General features: G+C 39.5%; 1 protein-coding gene across 2 annotated transcripts in view; it reads right to left on the reverse strand.

The window, feature by feature from the left end:
- LOC122765802 (collagen alpha-1(XXV) chain) overlaps nucleotides 1-12,485 on the reverse strand; it is a 173,803-nt gene that overhangs the window by 41,607 nt on the left and 119,711 nt on the right. Inside the window, exons 7-11 of one of the 2 annotated variants that reach the window (XM_044020234.1) lie at nucleotides 11,281-11,340; nucleotides 10,235-10,306; nucleotides 9,465-9,581; nucleotides 8,399-8,434; nucleotides 1,693-1,719 (exon numbers count right to left, since the gene is read on the reverse strand). In XM_044020234.1, coding sequence (XP_043876169.1) covers nucleotides 1,693-1,719; nucleotides 8,399-8,434; nucleotides 9,465-9,581; nucleotides 10,235-10,306; nucleotides 11,281-11,340 — 312 coding nt within the window. The remainder of the gene's footprint in view (nucleotides 1-1,692; nucleotides 1,720-8,398; nucleotides 8,435-9,464; nucleotides 9,582-10,234; nucleotides 10,307-11,280; nucleotides 11,341-12,485) is intronic. The other variant, XM_044020235.1, reaches the window with a different exon arrangement.

Raw genomic sequence — 12,485 nt, forward strand, 5'->3', positions numbered from 1 at the left:
ATGGCGATGTGTCATCATTGACCCCTTCACACACACACACACACACACACTCTGCTCCCACACCGATGGGAGGCCATGCCGACAGATGACAGCGCAGACAGGAAGTGTCTGATTGGGTTACACTGAACAAACACTGGCAGCTACCTGATGGCTGGGATAAAGCTTACATCTGTTCCTCACATCAGCGCCGCCAGGGAGCTGCAGCCTGTATCACAGCACTTAGCGCCAGGTCCTCTGTTCTGTGTCTGTCTGTGTGTGTCACCCCTTTCCCTTTCTCTTCCTCACGCCTTTTGAGCCTTAACGCTTTTTTTTGCCCTGATGGACATTTTGCAACTTCACTTTAGCACAGTTTCTTTCTTTTTTTTTTATTACTATTTTGCAAGTCACTGAACAGTGCACCCAAACTATTTGTAAAAGAATATAACAGAGCACAAATACATTTACAAGTATGTAAGACTTGAAGTACACTCAGTCTCAAACTGTTTCACATAACTCAAAAATGTTATTTTAATTTAAAAGGTAAACAACAGTGAGGACTTTTGCGAGGTTAAAGGTAACTGCTTCAGTTCCTTTTTTCCACAGCTGGCTAATCTTTATTAAAAGCCTGTGGTTTGTTTTGGGCTCAAGTGACCTGTTGCCTCTGCTGGCAGTGGTGTGGCTGCTCTCCTAGCTCTTTCACTCTCCACCTATTGTTTAGGACTCTGCAACCATTTTTCAACCAGGTAAAGGGACAGAGTTGCCATCAGACATGCGGACATCGTCTGTGCGAACTTCGCAAATATCTCGATTGTGCCTTGTTGTTTGAGAAAAAGTCAAACTGGCTTTATATCACGAGGTGGAGTTCTTTTGAGGGACCAACTCCTCTGTTTTGTTTCATTTTTAGCCATGAACAATAGCTATAATCTGAATCAAGCAGGATGGGGAATGAGTAATCCATGGCCATTTTTTATTGGGCTGATATGAAGTGGTCAAACAAATAGTGTGATTTGGCCGAGGAAACCATTGCGTCATAGACAAAATTACGATCTCTCTCCTTTGGCAGATCGTCAACACATTGTAGTTCTTCATAATCTAATATTATCATATTGCCCACACCTAATTTGAACACATACTTTATGCTATTAGGTATACATTTATAATGAGAGTGATAAATACTTGTTAGGGATATTGTGCAATAAAGCAGATAGAAACTGGCTTCAGAAAACATGTCTGACAGATAAATGGAGAGACGTGGTTCAACAAATCACTTACAGAGTGGTTTGAAAAAGATGGTCCACGGGTACCTTATTTTGAACAAGGCCTGTTTTTTTCTAATAGTTGTATTATTTCTATTATCCTTCATTTATTATTTGCTGTCTGCTGCAGTATTAATCATTTTAATTATTATTTTTTGTTTCGTATTCACTTGGTGACGCACCTAATCACATAAAAAACAAGAAGATTGTCATTGTGCGACATCTGGTTTAAGAAAGTATATAATGTAAGAAAAGACAATAAAGAAAAAGTATTTAAAAAAACATTATTGCTTAAGAAACTGTTGGTTAGAATTAGGCTCAAAAAGTGGAACAGATGGACTGAGAGCACTTGTATTTAGTGTGACTAAACATAAGTAAGTCGGGGAATCTTTTTTAATCTAATTTAAAAGAAACGTAAGAAGTACCAGTGGGACTAGAAATTACTTTTGTAACTTACCTTTAGCCCTTCTGGCCCCTCAGGACCCTATAAATGAGAGGAGACAGAGAAAGAGGAAATAGAGGAGGAGAAAAGTAACAGTTTGTGTCAGATGAAATGATATGATTTCCACTGCCAACATGGTCACAGCAGAGACTAGTAGAATTCCACACTGTGTGCAAACCCTTTAGGCAAAATGGAATCACAATAAATCCCTTGTTAATAAAAATAAAATAAAAAATGACTGAACACACTCAGATTTTTTTTCCCCACTGAGTTGCTCCATAAACACGAATGTCTAATGAGACCGTGAATAACAAAATCGTCTATGGTTTTATCTTTTTATGTTGATCTGTGTAATAATTTGTTTTAGTGAGTATATAAACTTAACCTGTTTTGACTGTTCTGCATTTTATGTCTTCAGTCCAACACAGAGAGGTTCATTTCCTGAACAGGCCAATAGCTGGAAAGATTTACTAAGCTAATACACATTAGGGTAGAAAAGGCGCCACATCTTTAACTGAGATTTAAGTCTGTGATAGATGTGTCTGGGAGGACAGGATTATATTCTCAACCTGCTATGTCAGATGTTCAACCTCCTCCACCAGAAATTGCCTATAAATGTGACTGTTTTATGATTAAAAAAGAAAAACTAAGACAAAGGGGCTGTTTGGCCAGTGTTGGCTAAATCTAAGCCCTGAACTGACGCAATATCCAAAACCATTCATCAACACCTTTACACTTTACAGCATGTTGGCCAGCTTTATTCTCACAGTCGTCTCAGGATCCACACTGAATCGATCCACTTGGTTCATCAGGGGCTGCTTTGTCAAACCTTGTGCCCCACAAGTCCTCAACTATAACAACACATTGGCAAAATCAAAGATTTTCTCCCCTGATGAGTGTGAAACATTTTAGCGCCAGGATTAAAATGTAGCCAATGAGAATCAATTCAGGATGAAAAATTAGAAGGGAAAGTTTCTGTGATGAGACGCAGAGCTTGGCTGTGACCAACCCTTGTTAAAATAAGGGTGAACGACATCAAAATGTTTAAAAAGATGGTAAATAAGTTTTAAAAACAAACTTAATAGAATAGTTGGACAGTTGCCTGTACTGTATCTACATTCTTGAAGATACAATAACCTGGATGACCTTCACTGAGTGGCAGTGGCAACGAGGAAAAATAGTGAGAGTATGGCTTGTACATAATCAAAAGGGTTTACTGTCTTTCTATCATCTTTACACTGTGCAGTCATTTTTTTTCATCATGATGACAAGTTTAAGCCGAAAATCGCCTATTCCAGCATTCATACGAATTGGTTTCTCTACATATTTTCATCACGTTTCATTTCTGTTGGAGAAACAGTTATCACCAAGCGACGGAAGCTCAAAACTTTCCCATTCTTACTTTTGGTTAAACAAACCCAGCTTGTGAAAACTCTGCGGCATCAAGTTCTCACATTTACAGAAAAGGCCCACACAGTTGCAGCTCATTTTACAGCGAATTCCATCTGCACTTAGTATAACAAAAAACCCTCAATGAACAACCTTCATCATCCCAGCCAACCAAGAAGAAGCTTTTCCTCCTGCTTGACTTGAAAAGCTTTTGTTAGCTATCCTCAGTGGGGTTTGGTAAACATCTTTATGACCCACTAGGTATGTGCAAGCATGTGCCACTCGCCTGAGCACTAATTAGCTTGGCTACATCTGAGAGCACTCAGGGGCTACTGGCTGAAAGGGAGATTTTTCAGGGAGTCAAGCACCCTTCAGGAAGTCCTGCTTCTTTTGTTCTCAGCTTTGGGCCTTGACGAGGGAATTCAAACTGGGGATCATTTTAAAATGTGTACATTGAATTATTAGAGCTACAGCACGTGCTCAACATATTGCACTCTCATTCTAATCTCATTCATTAAGGCAAAGATGAGTCCATGTGTAAAATATAAGTACCAAGTTGCTGGTTTAAGTCTAGCATCCAAGCACAAGTGAAAAGCCCGTAATGTGTGATGCTTTCATACGTGACTTGGAAATGACAAACAATGAGGCGATTACCAGGTCAATAGAGCTCCGGACATCACGTAAATTGGTCACCACGGCAGCCAAGATGAAGCAAAAAGGAATGGGGCCAATGTTGGATTCAAGTTCACTGTGCACTTTAAATCAATGGAGATCAAATGATATATTGCAAATCTGGACAGACTGGATATGTCTGATCCTGATAATGCCCCCTGCGTGCTTTTTACGAGTTTAGAAACATTTTTCCAGACCTGCAGTATCCTGATATCTTCAACTTCCTGATGAACTTCCCTTCATCTTACTCCAGAGATTCATGGAAAGTTTACAAGAGACTGGAGGGAAAGCATTGTCACTGGAAGGGAAAGCCTTGGGTCAGCAATTAGCAACAGGTGCAATAATGTAAATAACTGCAGTGTTAATGATGCTGTGCAAATTATTATTATTAATTATTATTTTTGGTAAATCTAGTCTTAGTCCATGATTTACCAAGAGCTATTTTCCTATCGCTCTGTCTACTTCTGTTCGCTGTGAGCATGTTTCATCGTACAAATGTAGTTACATGAGAATAGTAGATCTGGATCTAAAATGCTCTATTTTTGTCTCAGATTGTTTTGGAATCCAGGGGCACAACAGCTATCCACCATCTTCATTATTATAAGGAAACAGCCAATGAAGAGAAGTTGTCTGACACATTACCTGATTTATGTGTTGTCTAATGTATAAACAGCATCATTTCCTGTGACCTTGATTGTCTGATGTCAGCTACCAGAGCTCTATCACTAGATGCATTCTCGACCCCTCTGCTACTTGAGGGACTTCCACAGTCCTTGCTCAGCATTTACAGGAACAATATTTGGGCTGATCAAAGCCCAGAAAAGCTTTTGCGCCACTTATAATATCTTTGAAAAGGCTTTGTGATATCATGCTGATATTATTTCCTGATTTAAAGGATGATGCTATATCTGACAGCCTGGGTCTCATTGTCTTGAGTTTGACCCGTGGGGCTGCAGGTTAGCATAACACTGCGTTCACTGCCGTTATTGTAGAGATTGGAGTCATGTGTGTTTTATTTAAGTGAACATGGTTGCTCATTTTGTAAGACCATTCAACTACTCTACCTTTACTGTTAAAACAATAGTAAACAACATATCCTGGGCAAAGTTTTACTTTAGGTAAGATGGGCATTAGCTATGCCTAATGCCCTCTAAAGTTCTGAGACAATAATAATAACAAACATAAAACCCTTCCCTGTGTAGGTGCTTTCAGATATGTGCTGACCATAGCCACAAACCATAGCCACAATGATTCGAGATAATTCACAGCAAGCGAGTGGTTTGTGCTTTCTGCCTATCTCATGCTAAAGCAAGATGCCGCCCATCACCTGGATGTGTACCTGCTGTTGTGAACATACAAACTCCTGCTGCATTTGTAATCAGTAAACATCTGAAGTAAGTTGCAGATAAAAAATTTTTTAAAATGTTTATTCCTCATGTTTGGTTTCACATTATAGGAGAAAAGCTAAAATATTACATGTCCATACTGTACAGCCCTACTGAGAAAATGTGGTCCCTACTTTTTTAGATTTTTATATCTAAAGGTTAGTCACGTACGTAGTACGTAGATTATGGGTGTATATCCTTAAGGATATAGGGATATAAAAGTGGATCAATGAACCTCTCTTGTATAATTGGGGAAAAAAGCTGCTGCGGGATTTTTTTTCCATACATGAATGGAATAAAGCACACAATAACCACTGGTTTTCCAAATGTAACCTTTTTGAAGTTCCAAAATGAAAACTGTGTGCAAGGCTGCAAGCCACATTTAAAGAGCTGAAGACCCCCTTAATTTACCCCAGAGACACCTTATGGCACTGATGATTTCGAATTGAATCCTGAAAATATTTCCTTTTTTTCTTCTTCTCTCTCCTCCTCCTACCCACATCTCCCCCCTCCTCCTTGTTTCTCCACAAGAGCTTAATCTAGCTAACCAGCACCATATGTCCTGGAAGGCGGCTGGAAAACTCAGGAATCTACTTTTGCCTCTTTAACAATAGCATCTGCATTAAAAAGAAAACAAAAAAAATAAAAATGCTGAGCTGTGTCAAGTGGGTGCTCGTGGGTACTAGACCACTGTAAAAGAAGCAAAGTTGGCCTTGGGAGCAAACTCAGAATCCCTACCTTTATAGAGCTTATTAGAGCCAATCACTGCTCGTCCTTAAGGCATGCCGAACAAAGTGGAGCCTATCAGTCTATGCACATCTAATTCATATTGATTTTCAAAGGCCAAATCAAGGGCGTGGTGTGGCGTTGCTAAATGAAGAAATTCTTTTTATTCCCTCTCCAGAGAACAGCCCTAATAATTATTTACAGAGGCTGTTCTCTATAATCCATTATCTTAACTTTGCTTATTTTTCTACAAAAATGCTATAGAGCTGGCATCACTCAACCACGGTAACACCCTCTGGCAGGAACACTGTTTACCTCTGTGGATGTATGTACTTATAATATATACAACAAATATCACTGCTGGGAAATGTGCAGACAGTGAGCAGAAGAAGTTATGGCAACCCACAAGCAATAGATTTTGTGGTTAGCTCTTGGTAAATCATGGACTCTGACTAGATTTACCAAGAGCTCGTCTGTACAGCAATGTCAACACAGCAATTGTTTACAACCCATTTCTAAATACTAACGTTATGCTAATGCAACACTTACTTTTCCGGTGACAACAATTCTATTATATAGATTGCATCCCTTTGTTACCCTCCAGGTTCTTGTTAACTTTCAGTAACTCTATGGAGTAAGATGAAGGGAAGTTAATCGTGAAGTTGAAGATGTCAGGATACTGCAGGTCTGGAATAATGTCCTCTCCGACTGTTTCCGAACTTGTAAAATGTACATTTAATCTGTCAAATTTTGCAGTCGATCTTTGTGGATTTAAAGTGTGCAAGAAACTCTGACAGGTTGAATCCAGTATTGATCCCCTTCATATTTGCTACATCTGAGGTCGGAATGATGGCAGTTCACAGAAACTGCCATCATTGTATGTATGTATCAAATACATACAGCTATGTCTGATCATCTTACAAAATCTTGGTTTTCATTTCATACCGCTTTTTGGGCTTGATTTCCAAATTATAATTTCTTGTTAAAAGTACTTCAAAGTCATGTTTTATCATGTGTTGTATATGCCCCTAAAGCAAATATGCTGATTTTTAAGAAATTCCAGTGGGCAACTCATATTTTTAATGCAAAAACTCTGGAGCTCACTTTGAATGGGATTCACCATCCATCTTTTGGAAAAATAAACTTTCTTGAACAGTTCCTATAAGCACTGGAGACTTATTGGAGCACACCTTGGACCAGCTATTGCATATTTGACATTCATTATGTGCAAATGGTGGAACTTAAGTGTGCTGCAAAAACAAACAATTAGCACAAAGTGCAATAATGGGTCAAATATTTAATTGTTAAAGCCAACACAGGCTGAAAACCTCAGTTACATAAAGATTTTATAGATATTGAGTGACCTGAATACGATTAGCAACTGAGCTTGTTGCCTCCAGTTAATGTATTTTTTTTTTTTTACCACTTAAAGCCTCGTCATCTTTTATTTGCTCTGCCCATTTCTTTACAATCCCCAAACTTTTTCACACTGTGGAAGATGTCCAAGGAGACGGAATCAGAGTTGAAAGCACTTGATAGCGCCTCTTCTGTCACATTCACTTACCCTCCCCCTGCACTTGTGAAAACTGACATCCCCGAGTGTTCTCGCAGGTCCCGTTTCCTGACCTCGCTTTCCCTGGAATTTGGCTTGACCTTTTCAGCGTAGCTTTTATGAGGAAACTTTAATCAAATGCTTTATTTGCTGAACACCACAAGTCATATCCAGTTGCTGTTAAATGGAACACCTCATCCCTACCGTGTCAGGGGTTTTGAGAAAACATACATTTTTGCAGTGGATCATAAAAAGTGTCATTAATATTCACTGTGGTATCTATAAACCATTTTATGAATATCTCATAAATATTGTAGATTTAAGTGGCGGCATCCTTGACTGCTTTTTTTTTATCCAGTGTACAAAAAGTGAGAGGTTAAATTAATCCCAGACCTCTCGGTAAAGGTGAAGTAGGCAGGGTTTTTCTGGCATTATTAATCAATAACCCAGTAAAAATATTTCAGCTTAACGCATATCATGTAATCTGAGGGAGAGGGAACAACACTCCTTTACCTCCTTTACGGTCTTTACAAATTCTATGCAGGGATGGGGAACAATGACATGGCAGCTCCAGGAGAGAGAGAGAGAGACTCCTAACTTCTCTGGTTTTACTATAACTTCTTAAGATAAAAGTTCCAATAACTGATCACTACTTCAGGCAGGAAAGAAGCCTAACAAAGGTAAGAGTCTCAAAGAGTATGTAAATAAAAGCAATAAAACACCTGAGAGATGAGGTGATGCCTCTCTCTCAGTATAGAGAGATGTGATCCTGCAACAAGTCAACAAAACAATCCTACCTACTGCAGCTTTAAATATATGTGGCCTTGTACAAACACCCCCACTTCCGCATTCACTTTAGCTTAATAACTACAACCTTACTTTAAGTGCAGAGGCAGGCTAGCTCTTTGTTGTGCCACCTCCATTTGTAATAAATTACTAAATGGAATCCAAGGTGAGTGGAAAGATGAGGTTCAAAAGAGTGAGAATTTGTGCTTACCGTAGGTCCTGTTTCTCCAGGCTCCCCTGGATCACCCTACATGAAAAAGAAAACAGTTGTCAATGTAAAAGTGGGCCATGTATTAATTCATTTTGTTATTTCCCTTAGTTTTAAACAGCGACTATGGTGCATAGCGATAGTACCATGTTGCCAAGAAGAGCTCAGCATTGTTCTGTTTATACACTAAGTTGGCTGGAGGGCATTTATCACGCTGTGCCACCTGTACCCTTTACTGTCTCTCTCCAACAACCTTGTTCTCGTCTTTGCTTCAGGCCTGCCTCTTGGTACAGGTCTCCCAGTAGAAATGAGACATGTGCCGTGCCAAGATTGCTTTGCCAAAGTCAACAGTATTGAACAGTATTCCAATTTTTGACTCTCTGTGACATTTACATGACAACATATTTGCCACCCTCTTTCCGAGGGGATTTACAGCAGCAGAAAAAATAAATAAGTTGTGGCAAGAGAATTTTAATTCCTTGGAAAAACATTGCTTTTGCAACTGCAACTGGAAGAGCTAAAACAATTATGATCAAAAACTTGGAGAGAATCAGATCAACAACACTTAATATCTTTTTGCACCCCCATTGTGAACTCTGCCAAGTCAATAAAGATCAGCTGGAAACCATGGAAGGTTTTTATGGCTGAATGTAATTGACAGGCCTTTTCTGTTTCGTCTTTCACTTAGAGGCAGGGCTCACATAAATTAGCGTGATGCCACTAACAGTCTCAAACATGGAAAGTATTCAATTATAAAGAAAACCTACATAGTAAACATAAATCCAAAGAGGAAAGCATTCCCTAATGTAGAGACATTAGGGAAATGAACTGTAGCTTGTCTATTCTTCATCACAAGTGTTTTCATTGAGATAAATCCTTCTGGCACTGAGACGAATGAATAGAAGAGCAAAACAAATTTAACTTGTTTTATTCTTAAAGCAAACAATATGTCGATTTCTTTTCAAAGGAAAACAAATCAAGGCATTCTTCTGATCCAGTTTTATTTTAGAAACTGCAAATGACATCTGGAAACAAACTTTCCAGATGTCAGATAAAGATCAATACTTACTGGTAGACCAGGCACACCTCTAGGCCCATCTTTGCCAGTGTCCCCTGGTGGCCCTCTGGGCCCAGGAGGCCCCGGTGGCCCTGGGGGCCCAGGTGGTCCCGCTTGCCCCTGATCTCCCTGTGAGGCAAAAAAACACATTTTAGCAACACTATGCTTTGGTACTGTTGGATCAGCTGAGAGTGGAGCCACTGCAGTTGAATAATGATGAAGAAGAGAGTAGTGGAATGATCTTTTGGGGGTGGCTAGGGTTGTCTCCATTCATAACATGGGGTGGAGTTTGTATTTTGCATCTTCACAGCTAATGTCTGAGACCAATGGAGCTGTAACAGTAGTGATTTATACTTGAAATATAAACGCTCTTAAAATCCATGCATTCCTAAATGGATCTCATGAGCTGAATAAAGTTTGTGCATAAGGTAACGACAGAAAAAACAGTAATATTTCTTTCTCTAGAGCTACAATCATCAAAAAAATACTGAAAATCTGTGATCCATTATTATACTGGATTATAATCATTTCTTAGAAGATATTCAGCAATCTAACTTGCAGGGAAAAGTGCTTTAAAGTGGTAACATGGCAGTAATTCATTTTACATTAATAAAAAACCTTGAGATTTCCATAATTTTGTTTAAACAGTCAGAGTGCATGTGACAGGTCTGTCTAAAGGTTTGCATGCAAACTGCAGAATGGCCAGAGAGAAGTGATTCAGTAAGACTTGGCACAGTGGACAGAGAGACAGACAGAGAGACAAGTAAAGACACAGCCACTACCTTAATGAGCCGCCGCTTAATGAGCTGCTGGTCAGCGGAAAGAAAGCCATGATTGATCTTAGGGAAGACCATCTGAGCAGGTGTGTGAGGTCAAGAGGACGTAGGTGAAAGAAGGTTGAAGAAGGATGAAGTCCCAGAAGAAGAAGCAGGAGGAGAAGGAGGAAGGCAAATGCAAAGAGAAACATATTTTTGTTAAAATGGCCTCTATCCATGAACCCCACTCCAGCACTTTCACATGTCGGGGGAGAAATCCACACTTTTCCAGCACTGAGGTGGTTTGCTTCGGAAGTCTGGCCTTACTTTTTGGAGCCAGGGCCCATAATTACCACCTTGGGGGTGTGAGGGCGCCACAGTGGTCTCACAGTCCCCGGAAAAATGGGAATTTCTCTGTCTCTGTGAAAGCCCTGTCTTCACCACCATCATTGTGCCTGCTGCTAAATCAGACCCCAGGAGCTGCACACACTAACACCAGCATGGTGGAACCCTTGATGACATGATTTCTAACCCTGTGCCTTTCAATAGGTGCTTTATTGTGCTAGTGTCCATTGGTATGAAGTGGCTTCATCCTTCACTGAAACAATCCTGAAGGCCAAATCGGTGGATTGAAGGATTTGTGGTGAACCAATGGGCATGACTTTTAAAAAGAAAACATTTTGCCATTCCAGTTCCTCTAGGGGTTCCTTCCATTCATTTTAGCATCAAGGAACACAAGCCAGAACATGTCTCGCTTTCAGGATGCCTATTGTTGTTCCAGTCAACAAACATTATTGGGCTATAAAAGGCCACCTTTGCTTTCAATGAGAGACTTGGCATGTTGCATGGAACACAAAGCTCTTGAGTGAAGAACTGTTAGGAACAGCGTGGAAGAGGATAACGATTGACTGGCTTTGATTAATTAGATGGGGTTTTTTTTTCTCCTGTGTCTACTCATCGTCTATCATCAGGCCTTGGAGAAAAAGCAGCCAGCAGTGATTTATTTACTCCTACAGTGTGTGCTGCAGAGGGGTCGGACTGAGCAGATACAGGCGGCACCACCACCGACAAACCTTGACAGTCAGGATCTGATTGCTGTGCAAAGCAGCCAGCGTAGGGAGACCAGGCAATCCCTAGATGGACAAACAGCAGAACATGGCACAACACACGCATGACATTCAAACACTGGGTGAACACAAACAGATGAAGGAGGAAGAAGATCAGTAAATATTGTTACAAATCTTTCAGGTAAGCTGTGTAAGATGTGGAAATGAAATCAATTTAATTTTGCAAAACTCAACATAAACCTTAACCATTAAGTCAATCACTCAAAGCTAAGTGAAGAAAAGCATTTCCTGTTAAAGAACATACATCAAGGTGGCAGACTCTGTGCTACAACATGCAAACTGAGGCACATGGTATTATTTTATTTTGAGGAACATCACATTTGACTGAAGTGTTAACTGGAAGTTTTATTAAATGTTTTATGTTACCCTTGACAAAAATGTTCATGATACATGGGATCCACTCAAGAAAACTAAATCAAAGGAGAATGCATTGGATGTTTTGCTTCTTAAAACAGAACTACGGATTTTTGCTGAATATTAGCTTTGATGCAAGTCCAATAACATTGACATTTAATTGCATTTGAATACTACATTCAAATTAAATGTGCCCCACTGTGTTTTACCCCTTTTACTGTCAATATGTATGGATATAAATTTCTACTTTCTTGCACTTGGATTCCTGTCAAACAAGACCTTTGACGTGAACAAGAGTTTTCAAGCCACAGTGCCACAAACTGAATGTCTACTGAAACATGAAATGACTTCTTGCCTAAGTCCTTCCTCAAATAGCGGGAATCGAATCACAGCTTAGAGTAACTGTAAACAAGTCTTTCACAATTTAGTTTTGTCAAGCTAAAGGCAACATATACAGTGATTTCCAGCATTTAAAGAATTCGGGATGTCTCTTTTAACACAATTTTTTTTTTGCAAAGATGGATTTAAATGCGTTTGTCTGCTTCAATGTAAGAATATCAAGCTATGTACTGTAGTAGCCGAGTTTTATGGAAAATCAAAATGCGCATCCATCCTGCAAGTATTTCTTCAGTTTGTAAATACTAGTATCCAGGACAGTTGTCTCTGTATTTGATTTAAAGAAATTTACACTCCAGTAACCTCTGCCAACTTTTCTCAAGATAGGGATACGTTTGCCAAACACATCCTCATCCTGAAAGCCTTTTTCCCTGCAACGTTACAATTGCAAACATATGGTG

This window comes from Solea senegalensis, linkage group LG3 (assembly GCF_019176455.1).
Source record: "Solea senegalensis isolate Sse05_10M linkage group LG3, IFAPA_SoseM_1, whole genome shotgun sequence".
NCBI classification, from domain to species: Eukaryota; Metazoa; Chordata; class Actinopteri; order Pleuronectiformes; family Soleidae; genus Solea; species Solea senegalensis.